This window comes from Zeus faber (genome assembly GCF_960531495.2).
Source record: "Zeus faber genome assembly, chromosome: 2".
In the NCBI taxonomy this organism is placed as follows: domain Eukaryota; kingdom Metazoa; phylum Chordata; class Actinopteri; order Zeiformes; family Zeidae; genus Zeus; species Zeus faber.
The window spans coordinates 15473032-15488031 of record NC_137189.1 but is presented as its reverse complement, the minus strand read 5'-3'; the positions used below and the strand labels follow the sequence as shown (position 1 = coordinate 15488031).

The following is a 15000-nucleotide window of genomic DNA, read 5'->3' as shown; positions in this document are numbered from 1 at the left end:
AGCCTGTCCAAATGCAGCCTTGTGAAGAACATTTCCTCCGAATAACATGGCCGTCACAATGTGATTCAGTGTAAACATTGCTGGCAGCATTCGTAGGAACTGGCAACTGGGAGCAAATTACTGCAGAATATACCGTTATTGGCCGGCGTGGAGAAAGATCCTTCCAGGGACAATCAGCTCAACACTCACAATTACACAAAGCAGAAACACAGAGACCTTCTGTAGGAGGAGTGTATCTTCCCCACACACACACACGCACGCACACACGCAGATATGCACGCACGCAGACACACACACACACACACACACACACACACACACACACACACACACACACACACACACACACACACACACTTCATTATCTCATCATCATTATCATATCACCATGTAATGACACCAAACCTCCCAGTCTGCAGCGCCTCCTCCCCTGGCTAGGAGGCGACAAGAGCCCCCCCCAAACCCACCCGGTGCCAGAGCAGAATGACTAGGCAGGATTTCTCCTCCCACTCCCACCACCGCTCTATCCCTCCACCCGTCTCTCCACCACAGCCCACAGACTGACTGACTCACAACTCGCTGGCTGGAGCCCAGTCTGTCTCAGCCCCCCACCCCCACTGCACCGTACTGGTGATCAGATAGGAGCGGATGCTGAGGCCGGGGGGGAGCATTCGCCAACACTGCTTTCTTGGATCAACTCGCATTCTGATCAACGCAAGGGTTCGCGCGGAATCCTGGAATAACATGTCCCACATTCCCAACGACATTAGCCTATAGTTAGAAGCTCATCTGGAGTGAAGTAGGACAAATGATGGGAAAGGAAACAATTGCAAGTAAATGGACCCCCCCCCTCTCCCCCGCCCCCTCCATTTTTATAGTTCCCATCAAGCACAGTGAATCTATTTTTGACGATGCTACTGTAGCTAAGCTATCAGACTAACAGGTGTTAGAGTGATACAAGACAGTTGAACCCCAAGTATCTGGAATGACTTTATCAGTGGCATTTAGACAAGGGGTTTCCAACCTTCTTTTCCTCAGAGACCCTCTAAATCAAGCCTGATTGAATCCAATATGCCTATTTAAATGATGCGGTACAAGAGCCCCTTTTGCCTGAATTGTTTTTTGGGGTTTTTTCCATGATAAAGAGGTGTTTCAGGGCATACAATCCTTTAAAACACAAAGTCATGGATTTCGCTAGAATATAGGATTTTCAAACCAATATTTGACTATTAGGAAACATATGCCTCCAATCGTACAAGGCCTCACGACCCCTATCTCGATCTCTGGCGTCACCTGCGAGGGTCTAACCCCCCAGGCTGACAATCACTGTTATAGACAATTGACAGAAAGAAAGAAAGAAAGAAAGAAAGAAAGAAAGAAAGAGACTTGACAGTGCATACACTACTTGCCAGTCATGACAGTTTATTTTGTTTTACTCCGATGTCTAAAAGGCGTGGCCTGCCACTGCCATCACCGTCAAGACATCCCCCCCTTCCATTTCAAAACCATCTCAAATCGTTTTGTCAAACAAAGTTATTTTACGCATTTATTTTGTGAATTTATACATGTACATATTTTATTTTTTTGGTGGCCTATGACTGTTGGATTTGGGGTGTCAGTGGCTGTCTTGTTTTACTCGTGCCCTCCATGGTCACAGGATGCTGTTGTGACAGCTCTAGCCAGACACCTGTCCTTTTGCTGTCAGGTGAAATGGCCGCCCTGTCCCCAGCGACCTGACGAGAGGAAGCTCAGCTATAGAAACGCTCAGTCGCAGGGGTTGGATGTTAAGGAGGGAAGGTAAAAACCAGAGGAGAGGGTGGAGAAAGGGCACCGGAGGAGCGGCCGAGGATCTTTCTAGATGTAGCGGCTCTGTCCGATTCCATCCCCCGACACGTCCGTCTGAGAGAATACTGGGAATCCTCTCTTTCCTCCGAAACCTCTGTGACCTCTCCTCACTTCAGAGAGCCACGCTTTCTGCTTCCTAATGAACGTAAAAAAAGTGTGATTGCTGCGAACAAAGATGCTTAATTTTGCAAGGGCTTTTCTCAAACTGTGCAATGCAATTTGTTTCGTTTCATGTGGGGTTTTTTGCATTAAAATTACGGGAATTTGCAAAAATTGCAGGTCAAAGAAAAAGCATATTATAGAGTCATTTGCAATAACTTCCTATCATAATAAGCATAAAATAAAGTTCTGTTAATGGTCCATGCAATTGGAGCCATTTACAGAAAATGGAATCTACCAGAACTATCCCAGCGGCAATTCCATTTAAGTGGAAGTAAGCGACACACTGTAAGTATCTGAACAGCCTTCCAACGTCTACACACAACACGAGCCAAGCTAAGACTGGAAGCAAACCACTGCCGGCTCCATACCTGAGCAAGCAGAGCAGATCATACTTTGCGGTAATAATACAGACCTACGCTGCTTTTTCACGAATGTGTGATGAGGATTTTTGTGACAAAGGATTGACATGTGAGCACACAAAGGGTAGTAAATGGCTGATTTAAAAACAAATTGTTAATTCCATTCGAAAATGCGGACGTGCTTTAACAAATGCAAAACAGGGCAAAGTTTGAGTAACTTTGACGAAATTATGTGTTGCCATCATTTCCAATGGGACCAGGTCCAATGGGACCTAGTTCAGATTTCTCAAAAGTAGAGACAATATCAAAAATATAAAAAATGTGGAAATTAGGAAATGGTCATTGATGTACAATGCCTATGCTGACTAGTAAACTGGCTAAAACTCAATTTGACACATTGGTTTCATCCTCCATTAAAGATGGAGGACGAAACCGCCGCCCCCCCCCCCGAAGAGAACCTTTTCAATCGGCAGTCCATAGACTTCTCCCTATGCTCCTGTTCCCTCTTCTTCTCTTCCCTCCATCCCTCCAGCCCTGAAACAACCTTCCCCTCAGCCACTCCCTTACTCCTCAGTAATACAGGGGTTTATTAAAGTTTAATCCCCCGCCCGCCCCAACCAAAATTTGAGAGCGAACTCCCTCACTCCCCAGGCCCCCTGGTTTTGAGTGACATTGGGACATGAAATCCTCTTCGATGAACGGAATACCTCCTCCTCCCTCTTCCACAATGACTCCTCTCCTTGCCTCCGCCATGGCTCGGGGAGGTTACGCTAAAGACGGCGGCGCTCGCTAAATGTCAGAGGCGCTCAAGCGCCTCCGCCGGAACGCTCGCCGCCCTAAAAGCCGCTGCCGGCCACCTGTCTGTCACATCAACGCCGTCTCACATCACCGGCTACGACGCTTAACCCCTTCCCTCTGTATCGCCCTCGACAAATCAGCCGCTCGTCAATCTGATCGCTTGTGATGGGTGTCGACATCACCTTCCCCGGGATCGAGGGATTCTACAATTGTGTTTCCGGGAAGAAAGTAACACACAACTTCAATCCTGTGATCTGATTAAAACACCCGTAACAGAGAACAAACAGTAGACTAAAGATATTCCCAAATAGAGAGGTCAGGGTAAGGAATAGTAAGGCACTTTGACTTGAAAAGGCGTGTGTTTTGTCAGAATGGGAATCGTTAATACAGAGTTTATTCTTACTTTTATTTGAAGTCATTTTTTTGGGTCTAATATATACTGCATTTTTTTTCCAAAACTTTGGTTAATATATATGTTTATTGCCAGTTTTTCTACCTTTTGATTCTTATCTTAAGTAGAATCTTTCTAATATAAGTATTTTCTCCATATTTTGCCGTTCATTTTTTAAATAGCTTTCTTATATCCTTTTATTTATTTTTCTTAACCATTGATTGAGAACATCTGTAACATGAAATGCCAGGATTCTTTTGTAAAGTTTTATATGGTAAAAAAGTTGGTAAAAAAAAAAAAGACATCATATTAAATGTGTATATAGAGAGAGCAGTTGTTCATGTTTAACAACTTAAATTAAAAAGTAAATAAAACATTTTGCAAATAAATTGTGCAAAAATCCATAGATTTAGTTAATATAACCCCCATTCATATACTTGTACAACTTAAAGGCCTTAGTCCTTTTTTACAGTTATGCAACCCTTGAAAGCAGATTTTTCTAGATTTTTTTAGATTTTCCGTTCAGATGTTTTAGCTGATCATATTTCATTAGGAAACAAGGAAATATATTTTTCAGTGGATAATATCTGAATATAATAATAATAATAATAGAACTTTCACCCAACAGCCTTCACAGCGTGTGTATATTATGTCTTTAGTTGTTGGTGGCTGTGTGTAGGTATTTCTGCCTGTGGGTATGTGTGTGTGTGTGTGTGTGTGCGTGTGTGTGTGTGTGTGTGTGTGTGTGTGTGTGTGTGTGTGTGTGTGTGTGTGTGTGTGTGTGTGTGTGTGTGTGTGTGTGTGTGTGTGTTATCACAGCTTAATGGTGTGTGAATTCCATGTGGTGAACCAGGTTTTCACACCTGTACCCAAAGTGGTGCACAGTACCAGAGGTGGCAAGTGACCAAGGTGTAATGTTTTATTCTCCGGAACAAGAGAGAGAGGGAGTGGAAGGAAGGAAGGAAGGATGGAGGAGAGGACTGAAGTTGTGATTTGCATGAACAAATGGGATGCCTGTTCACATACGGAAAGACAGTCTGCAAAAATCGACAGTTCCCACGGGGAGAAAGCTGTAACAAACCGTCTCCACTCCGTGCCGTTATGAGGGAGCGGAGAGAAGCGAGAGAAGCGATGGAATTAACAGACACAGAGCGAAAGAAAGAGGGGGGGGGAAGAGAGAGAGAGGAGAAAGAGAGAGAGAGCAGAGAGAGAGAGGGAGAGAGAGAGAGAGAGAGAGAGAGGGAGAGAGAGAGAGAGAGAGAGAGAGAGAGAGAGAGAGAGAGAGAGAGAGAGAGAGAGAGAGAGAGAGAGAGAGAGAGAGAGAGAGAGAGAGAGAGAGAGAGAGAGGGCAGAGAGAGGTGAAGATATTGCTCCTCACCTCTCTCTGTTGAACTTCAGTGAGTGGAGGACGGCCGGTCTCTTCTGCCTCAGGTTCCACAGGTGGACGCTGTCGTCCGCCAGAGCGCTCACCAGCGCCCCCTGGAGGACACAAGGACACACGCACACACCAACATAGTTTATAAAATGCTTTATACAGTAAAAAAAAAAAGTGGTTACTTCTAGAGCTGCAACAACTTATCAACGAAATCGATGATGAGAGTTTCTCAATGGATTTGGTGATCAGTTGGTTGCGAGTTGCCTGGAAACGCTACATACCCTTCGTCGACATGGCCGCATCACTCACTGAGTTGAGGGCATGTTAGACACAACCCGCCAAAAGCAAAGATATGTTTAAGAAAGATGGCGGTGTTTTTGCTGCCAAATATTCAACACACTACCGGGTGCATCACGGCAGGTTGAACATAACGAGGCAAAGTAGAGAAAATTCCCCAAAAGTTGATGTAAAGCAAACAGAATGTATTTTAATTCTAAAACAGGTTAGCTATTTTATCCAATTAATCACAATTAATAGACATAATAATCAACAAATTACTTGATGAGCAAAATAGATGTTAGTTGCAGCCCTAGTTGCCAACCAAAAACAACCCAAATATTCTCTGAGCCGATGAACAACCTTTTTTTTTCATACAGAGGTTATAGGACTCTGAACACTGAGGCAGATTTTTAAGCAGGAAGCTCAATCCAAGGTAACAATTATGATTCATAGGCTATATATGTGCGTGCCTGTGTGCGTCAATGCGTCGCTGAGTAATAGTACAGCATGCACAAAACACACACACACACACACACACACACTCACATGCACACACAGACACACACACATGCATGGTTAAGCAGGATAAAGGATGCATTGTCAATAGTTTGACACAAATCCCATTTAAATTCATTGTAAGTTAAACATGGGTGGAGGACATTTTAGACTGAGGAGAGAGAGACATTCTGGGCTTTTTTTGTTTGTAAAAAACAACATGAGCAGCATGTGTTGTGTGATGGTCTCAGCAGTGTCCGAATAAGAGCAAAACCAATGTCAATGTGACTCAAAGGCAAGAAAAGGCAAAGGCAAGAAAAGAAGAGATCTGTGCTTTAAAGTGTGTTTGTGTGTGTGTGTGTGTGCGTGAGTGTGTGTGTGTGCGTGACCCCGAGTATGCTGTGGCAGCACTCCTGTGCTCGTATTTGATTTTACCGGTAAGTGTGTGGAAGTGCACCAGAGATAGTCGAGTAATTAAGTCTGCAATCTCCAGGGCCACGCCTGCCCCTGCTGTCTAGGATCACCGGGGCAGGAGAGCTTTCCCTCCCGCGAGTCCCCCGGCCAAAAATACCACAACGCCGGAACCTTCCGCCTATAGAGCCAAAGGCCGAGAGCAAGGATCGAACGACAATCCAAATAATGTTGTTGTATGTTGCCTGCTCCAGGCGAGCAGCAGTGGTAAGCCTTTGTGAGTCTTGAAGGTCGAACCCTGTGGCCGAGGCTGAGGACTGACATCAGGACATTTTGTTGGAGGCTAATGGCGATGGGATTGATATGAGGTCGACTCTGAAGTAGGAGGAACTTATTACCAAGTTTCTTTAAGGCACTTCTGAAGACACTTTCCCCATGATTTACCGCTTACACAGTAGCTGCTCTTGACCCCCCCCCGAGGATGGTTGATCTTAGCGCTGAAAAGTTCCTTACCAGGGCACTATATCAGCACGCTGACGCCACCGTTCCCTTCATATTTGGTGCGCTGCCACCGTGACCTACCTCATTGATGAGGAACTGCAGCTGGATGACGGCGGCTCCACCCTCATGCTGACAGTAACACTCCACACCTGGGCGACCGAATCTGATAGGGGCACGTCAAGGAACATACCACCAAGATGGAGACTGGGTCAGGGGGAGGGAAGGGGGAATCGAGGACAAATACTTCATCAGCAGAAACAAGTTATTGATTTGAAAATTGCTAGGGTGAGAGAGGATGCCAGGGTATGTAGAGAAAGGCGCCGAGCGATTCCGGTGAAAGATTCCGTTGGCATTTGTGTCAGCACTGAAACAATGAGAAATTATGAGTCACTTTTGATAGAATACACTTTTGAGTCATGTTACACAACCGGATGCAGTAGAGCTGGGAACTTGGCAATGATGGAGGGTAACCTTGATAAAAATGAATTAACTATTAACCTAGCTGAAATGCTGGAGGTCAAGATGAAAGTGAAGGCGACGATGTATCTGTTATTTTCTCCATTTTCACAACTCCAGCTGTGAAATGTTTCAGTTAATTACACATTGCTGGCTTGTGCTCATTATCAAATCGCTTTTACCCATTGCCATTTTATGCGCTTTTATGCTTTGTTTTTGTGTTTTCTTGTTTGTTTGCTTGTTCAAAGTCATAACAAAAGCAAATGGCCTCGGGGTTTAAAGGTCATTCGCTTCTCGTTACAGCTTAGTCAAAGGTTGCGACACTGGGCAGAGAGCAGGATACTCCCCCGTGCACTGGACGGGTCTCCCCTCCGGGGTCTACCAGCAACCACAAGCTGAAGAGGCTGCTACTACTTCAACAGGAAACTCCGGTTTTGGGGGAAATTCGCTTTTTGTCTATCTTACCCAAATGAAGAATGTCGATGGCAATTTCAGTGACGCGCTGCATGCTGTTTTAGCTGAATGCAAGGCAGCAGATGGGATCAACTAGCCTAGCTCCTGTGAAACTCGGCTCAAAAGGTGGGTTTTTTATGTGATACAACTTGCATCGTACTCGTCATATTGTATGACGAGTAAAAATAAAACGATATACCAAGGCAAGTTGTAAATGCAATTAAATTCGGAACTATTTTTGATGTTATAACCTTTTATCCATCCATGGATCTGTGGATGTCGGAAAGATGGACAAAAAGGAAATTTACCGAAAAACTGGAGTAGCCAATATTAATTAGGATACTCCTAATTTACCTATTTAGTTTTAAGATTATACACAAAAAATAATATTTTCTGATATTGAAGTTACCTATCTTTAAGTTTTTATGAGAGTAAATCCATTCGAAAGGTGGTAAAACCATTAATGTCAGGTAGATGCTTCAGGCGATGATGATCATTTGTAAATACTGTACTGGATGACAGTTGTGTCTGTGATTTTAGCGATGCTGGAATGCTGCTGAACCGTATGAAGCAGAATGGAATGGTGGATAGATGCATACTGACAATACCGACCAAATGAACTGTATGACATACGCATTTGAAACAAATACTGTCTGTCTCAAGGCAGAAACAAAACATTAGTTGCCGAAGAGACAGAGTGGGCGAGAGACATTCACAGACATTCAAAGATACGAAAAAGGGAAATAGCAGACAAGAGACGGATATTATTAGGGCATCCGAGGCAAGAAAAGACAGCCAAGAAAGACAGCGGCAGGGCTTAGAGAGAAGACGTGGTTAGAGAGAGATAGACTGCCTTGATAAAAGACGCAGAAGGAATTTGGAGACAGGAAAGATGGATGGAGGAGGGGTGAGAAAATGAGAGAGGAGAGAAGGAGAATATTGACCGTCACTGAGCTCGGGAGACCCGGTAAATGGGTGAGTTTTACCGACTACATCCATTCATTCCAGCTGTAGTTCTCTACACTGCGGAGGGTGAAGGGAGGGGGGAGGGGGGCGTACGCAAAGAGGTGTAACACCCTTGGTATGGTACTATTGCTTATCATCAGTGTGTGTGTGTGTGTGTGTGTGTGTGTGTGTGTGTGTGTGTGTGTGTGTGTGTGTGTGTGTGTGTGTGTGTGTGTGTGTGTGTGTGTGTGTGTGTGTGTGTGTGTGTGGGGCAACCACCTTAATGGCCTGCAGTGCTATCCAACTGGATCAAAGTCTATGCAGTTACACAAAATGTTGAATGGTCTGGGGCTTTGCCTGCAGATGACCATTTGTATCACTGACCATTGATATATAACTCCAGAGAGAGAGAGAGAGAGAGAGAGAGAGAGAGAGAGAGAGAGAGAGAGACAGAGAGAGAAAGAGAGAGAGCTAAAGAAGTCCTACCGGGGTGAAAGAAGAGTGGCTCGATAGATTCATCCCACTGAGAGCAACTAGAAATGACTTCATTGAAAACGCCGCTGTCCGGAGGTTGCCTGGCAACCCAATGTTTTAGGGCCTCGCAAAGAGAGAAGGATTTAAAGTTGTGCTGCTCACTTTGCCTTTCCCTCTAAAGAAGCCGCCACCCAGCGCCATGGCACATTATCATAAAACATGCACACGCATTGACACGTCGGGTGTCATAACAAGAACAGCTTCCTGCCAAATAAATTGAAGCTACGACAGATGGAAATACCACTGGTGCTTCACAGAGGGAAATACCGACTACACTTTACCTCGAAGCGAGCGTCGCCTAAACAATTATCATAAAATTGCAGCTGGCCTCAGTGGCCCGAACGGCAGGTTGAATCCGACAGCAGAGACTCATTTAAATGATAAAAAAAGAGCTCAGCTAAGAAATTGGCCGTGAATTTAATTCCGTCTGAACTTATTTGGGATGGAAGTCAACCGCTCTATTTTGCTCTCTCACTCCATGTGTGGGCTCAAGCTGCACCTGAGGAAAGTAGAGGTCTCGGACGGTCTGTTTCAAGATAATTTTTCCTTTTCTGATTCCTGAGACATTTGCAGCTTCCAAAGAAAAGTTTCCCGACGTCTCTGTGGCGATGGCTACCATTTCTTTTAAGCTCCACTGAAAAACATGACCCAAAGTTCCTGCTGGGGAACTACACCTCAAGCCCCAGCAATGCGGGATGTCGTTACATTCACTGACAAAAAGTATCCGATCATCTGATTCTAACTGTGGGAGGCCCCTGCCTCTGCCCCTGTCCCCACGCTGAGCAGCTCCTCCAGTGGACAGAATGACCGCAGGCTGAGACAGGAGCTGGACAGCGGGGGAGGCAGAAAGAGAGAGAGATAGAGAGAGAGATAGAGAGAGAGATGGAGAGAGAGAGAGAGGGAGACATAGAGAGCAGAAAGTGGGTCATCTTCACATCCTGTCGAAACTGATGAAAGTGTCCTGAGCTATTTTGGAGCTCAAAGTACACCAATAAGCTTTTTTATATTGCTTCTTGGATATTTGCTTCTTGTTACCCCGCCTCGAGCGACATTCTTGAAAAACAAAGGTGAGTCATGGGCGTCAGAGAAAGTGAGTTTGGCAGAACAGAACTTGGCATTCAAACATGGGTGGAAGATGGGGGCGATTCAAAGGGAAACAGAACCGAAAAAAAGCAACATAAAACTCAATTATCACATTGTGGCATGACTGATTAGGTCTTCCTTTTGTGGCAGACCAAGGAAATCTCTGCAGAGAACTAGCAGTAGTGGGAGTAGAGAATCTCTTGGCCGGGAAGCGCCACAGGAAGGATGGAGGATGCCGGACTTACAAAATGTAGAGAACCGTTTGGGAGCTCATTTTATTCTAAAGCTTTCTGCTTATCTTGCTCGTCTGTCCTTTATTTTGGAGGGAATCCTCTTTTGTCACTGTAGTGGAACGGTGTTGGAATGTACAATTAATGCGAATAGGTTGTATTTGCTGTCTGGTGGTACTGTGTATGTGGTACCACCATGTGGGATGCGAGTGCAAATATACAGTATATACTCATGTACTGTATGGATCGACATATCCGAGTCTGAACATCCTTGTGTGCGAGCGAATGGAAAACGACTGCAATGTGGTAGAGGAGGTTGACAGAAAGAACAGTAGGGGGGGGGGGGGGGGATTCAGAGGACAGTGGGAGGCAAATAGATGAAAGCCCAAAACAGGCTTAAGCACGGGCCTGAGAAATGGAAACGCTAGGAAAGAAATAGAAAAGAGTCCGGAGAGGGAGAGTCTGAGAAACGGCGTCAGACATGCGTGCCGCTAGAAAATGAGGGATGTATTGAAAGAGAGGTGGCGAGAGATGAAAAAGGGGGATAAGGCAGAGGCGGAGGACGAATAATCACAAGGCAGTCGGAGAGACCGCCGGAGCTGGCGAGCCGGTGAGCACCGTGCTGCCGTGACGCCGGGCCCAGCGGTGACGTCAAAGGCAGCCAGTCATGCATCACCGCGGGAGGGAGGAGGACAGGGGCTGGGGGTGGGACACAGTCTGCTCTGCACTGGACCCAGAGGAAAGCAGAAGATGCAGATAGTACTGGCAAAGGGAGAAACAGAGTGGGAGAGAGAGGAGATTGAAGAAAAAAACTCCACAATTGCGCTGCTTCAAAAAATACTGTATAAGTTTACCGTATATGTGTCAAGGCTGAAACAGCGAACAGGGAGGGGATGAGAAATCGGGAATGAGGACAAAGACATATGAACAGTGATAAAAGAAGCAGCAAAGTGATGAAAAAGACCTTGATGCAAGGTGAGAAGAACTGACCGCGAGAGAAAGATACAGTGTAAGGTAAAACAGCCAATCCTTCCTGCTTGCGCCGGATAATGCTTTCCCCGTGATTCAACCAGCTCAAAACCGCCGTTATGCTACCCCATTAAATAAAAAAATCCACCTCAACACAAAGGCCTCCTAACAGAAAGAACACCAAGTCAGACATAAGCCTTATCAGCAATGCTACCCAGCCCTGTGCCCAAGGATTAATCATCGCTTGTCAGCAATAACGAAAGTCCTCTTACTGATATATTCCATCTCTCCGTAGTACATCTAGAATGCCGCAGGCCTCTTCGACCTTCAACCTTGTATCCAGCTCAGCAGAATTCTTCCATTCACACTCCCACTGGCACTTCACTCCACAAGCTGAACGCCTGTTGATGCACATTGCGTCCAGAGTCAAGTTTCTCGGGTGACGCCGCTACTCCTTTAGGTCATGGATGGGTCAAGCATTACAATACCTCTGTACCATCTAAGGCAACACACTGACCTTTCGAACCAACTATCCTCAAGTACATACCATATGTTAGCCAAGGCTGTTTCCTCTTAACAAACTCACGACACTGAATGTGAAACAGTCAGTCCTTAACGTGCTTCATTGAGGTTCGGTGCTGAACTTCGGTTTAACAGCTTGGTTTGGCTTTCATAACAACATCTGGAACATTAAGCCGGAGAGGGTGATATCGTGGGGTTGTAAAAATTGCTGAAAAACAGCAAAGGATCCTCAAGAAACGTTATGGGGTGTACACAATCACAAAAGAGAATGCATGTCGGATCCACTGATATAACCCTGAAATCATCACTTTGAGACTTTTGAGAGAAGGTAAAGGTTGAGGTCTTCAAAATGTAATGTCGCTCGCCCCTTGTGCTGTGTTGGTTGCCAAATAACGTGGCTAAGAGGGGGCTGCTGAAAAATGCCCTGCGTTTACCTGGTGTCGGATTGCCTCGGGCCCCTGGGGTTCCAACGACAAACCAAGTGAAAGGCCCCACATGATCAAACTTTGAAATGACATGCAACAAAAAAATGTCTTGGCCATAATATGGGAAAACAAACTGGTCGACAAATGGACTAAAATTGGTTCTGCACAAACTCTTTTGACAAACTTTGAAAATGAGTTGGCGGCGGCTCTTCGAAGTGATTAAGAACAGCAACCCACAGCATCCACAGCATCCACAGCACATGACATCTTGGCTGATTACACGTCAACCCAACACTGAGCTGGACAAATACACACCAGACAAGTTTATCATAGTTTTTTGGTGGTTTTTGGAAGGGTTCTGGTGAATGCAGACAGCACCCACATTTGCCATGTCAACAGGACCCTGAGTAGGTCTGCTAGAACCCTTAATGGCAATTAAGTTATGATTAAATCTCCAAATCCACTATACCATCATTATCTTAGAGCCAGAAGACTACAATTTTTGTTTCTTAACAGAAAATTGGTCATTTCCATATCCCCTTCTGAAGGTTAAAAAGCCTCTCAACTTTGCAGTGACAAAAATGCTTTAGAAAATTTTCCAGCTGTCGCATAGCAACAGCGAGAACTACAGTAGCATCCCACCGAGGAGCTGTTTGAGAACCGTGAGCTGGATAAAGAGGGAAACTGTACACAGGTCCCTCACAGAACACTACAAAGTTGTTCAATAGACCCTGTTATTCATCTATGTAAATTCATTGTTTTGCCCCAGCAGAGCGATCGAGCATCGGCAAACACGTTTGGGAGGGGGGGGATCTACCAGATGCATCTTCCCTTGTGAGTCACACATGCAAAACACAATCGGAAAATAAATTTATAGTCTACATTCACACCCACACACACATATCCACGTCCACACAAACGCCGAGCGAAGCCCAGAGCAGCAAGCGCTTGTGATTTATTTGTCTAACCCACTCCACATAAATAATCCCCCTCAACATAGTTGATTTATTAGGCAGGCGAACAATTAAACTGCAATGGGCCCGCTGAGTATATGGCGCTGCCTCAGCTTCCGCAATCTCACCTTGAAATACACAAAAACACAGAAAAACACATTATAAGCCTTACATCCATTATATTCTGTCCCTGAGACACATCTGTGTGACACAGCCATTTGCCAAGGTGCACAGTTCAACTTGTGGTAATCCACATTCTCATAAAAAATGAGCTGTGTTCAAGACTGTTCCCGAAGGCGGAGACCCCGTCAGCGCAACGGCCTTATTAATAAAAATGCCCTTGAATCAAATTTTTAACGCGTGCTTATAGACATGCGTTCAGGCATTATTTACACAAAGGCCCGTGGCCATTTCAGTCAAAACTTGCCCGCTTTCGGCACTGTACTTTCCATCTGGGGCCGAGCCACCAATGAGCTCTACTTTACATGCTTCATCACCTTTGCAGTTTGTAACATGACCGCAGAATAATTAGCTTCATGTTTGTGGACATATGTGGGCTGGTTCAGTCTAGTCCCGAGTTAAGTGCGGCATCAAGGATTCAACATGGCCGACATCTCTCTCCAGCAGGCAACAAGTTGGGGTACACCAGCCGGTTATCTAAGACAACCTGTTGGATAATTAGATGATTTTCTCATCAAATCTGATCCAAGTGACACAGCACACACTCATTCCTGATTATGATCTACTTGTAATCAGGAACATCATTTGGCCAAGACTAATAACTTAAATCCTCAAATCCTCCGCTCTGCATCTTAATGCATTTTGGCACTTATTCAAACACACAATTTAACAGACCACACCCAACTAATCCTCATTTCAGGATCTCACATTTTTTCTTTCAAAATGCTCTGATCTGGAAACAGTGCAACGTTGCCAATTGCGCAAACAAAAAATAAAGAGCTGTAATTCCCATCAGATCCCAATCGCATATTAAAAAGGGCGTACTGTACAAATCGGTTTGGGCCCGGGCCAGTGTAGTAGATGCAGGAGCATCGATGGTGCACACTGACAGTCCTGCTCCCCCACCCCCTACTCCACCCCCACCCCACCCTGCGCCGCAAGTCTGAAGTTGGTTTGCTGGTTCCTGGCAGACGGCCAGAGCTGCCTAGTAGTGGAGCGCTAATAACACCCGACATTGTCTAATTTTAGCAGGGCTACTCAGCACCCGGCCACAGTACGGCCACTCTGGGGCAAAAAAAATTAACTGATAAGAGACTAGAAAGGAGGAAAATTCTATTTCAAATAGAAGGAGCAGGAGTATAATGAAAATTAGGAACAAAGGAAGCGGTTTGCGATGGAGGGTGGGATGCAGCGAAGGGGAGCGTGGGAGACAAAGGGAAATAAACAAGTGAGGTAAGGGAGAGATGTCTAAATGGCCCCGCACACCAGGAGGAGAGGGGAAGGAAAGGCATGGGCGGGGGCGGGGGGGGGGAGGGCAGAGGGACAGGAATGAGGGACAGAGGCTGAGAGGGTTCGGGGATGCGAGGAGATGCAGGGGAAATGAGGAACGAAGTGAGATAGTGAGAGAGAGGGAGGGAGAGAGAGAGAGAGAGAGAGAGAGAGATGCCGTGGGTGAACTGCGAGGAGGGGAAAAAAGGAGAATCAGCAGAAGCACTCGTGGCCAAAGCCCTTCAGCGAAAGCGTGCTTCGCATAGGAAGAGGAGGAATGTGAAGCAGAGAACAGGAGGATGGAGCGAGCTGAGGAGGGGGAAAGGAAACAGAGAGAAGCGAATGACAACAATGAAATTGAAAAC

General features: G+C 45.6%; 1 protein-coding gene across 1 annotated transcript in view; it reads right to left on the bottom strand.

Annotated features, from left to right (window-relative positions):
• stxbp5a (syntaxin binding protein 5a (tomosyn)) overlaps window positions 1-15000 on the bottom strand; it is a gene marked incomplete at its 5' end in the record, with an annotated part of 99751 nt that overhangs the window by 56759 nt on the left and 27992 nt on the right. Inside the window, 2 exons of the mRNA XM_079996629.1 lie at window positions 4934-5034; window positions 6698-6779. Of these exons, the coding sequence (XP_079852755.1) occupies window positions 4934-5034; window positions 6698-6779 (183 nt within the window). The remainder of the gene's footprint in view (window positions 1-4933; window positions 5035-6697; window positions 6780-15000) is intronic.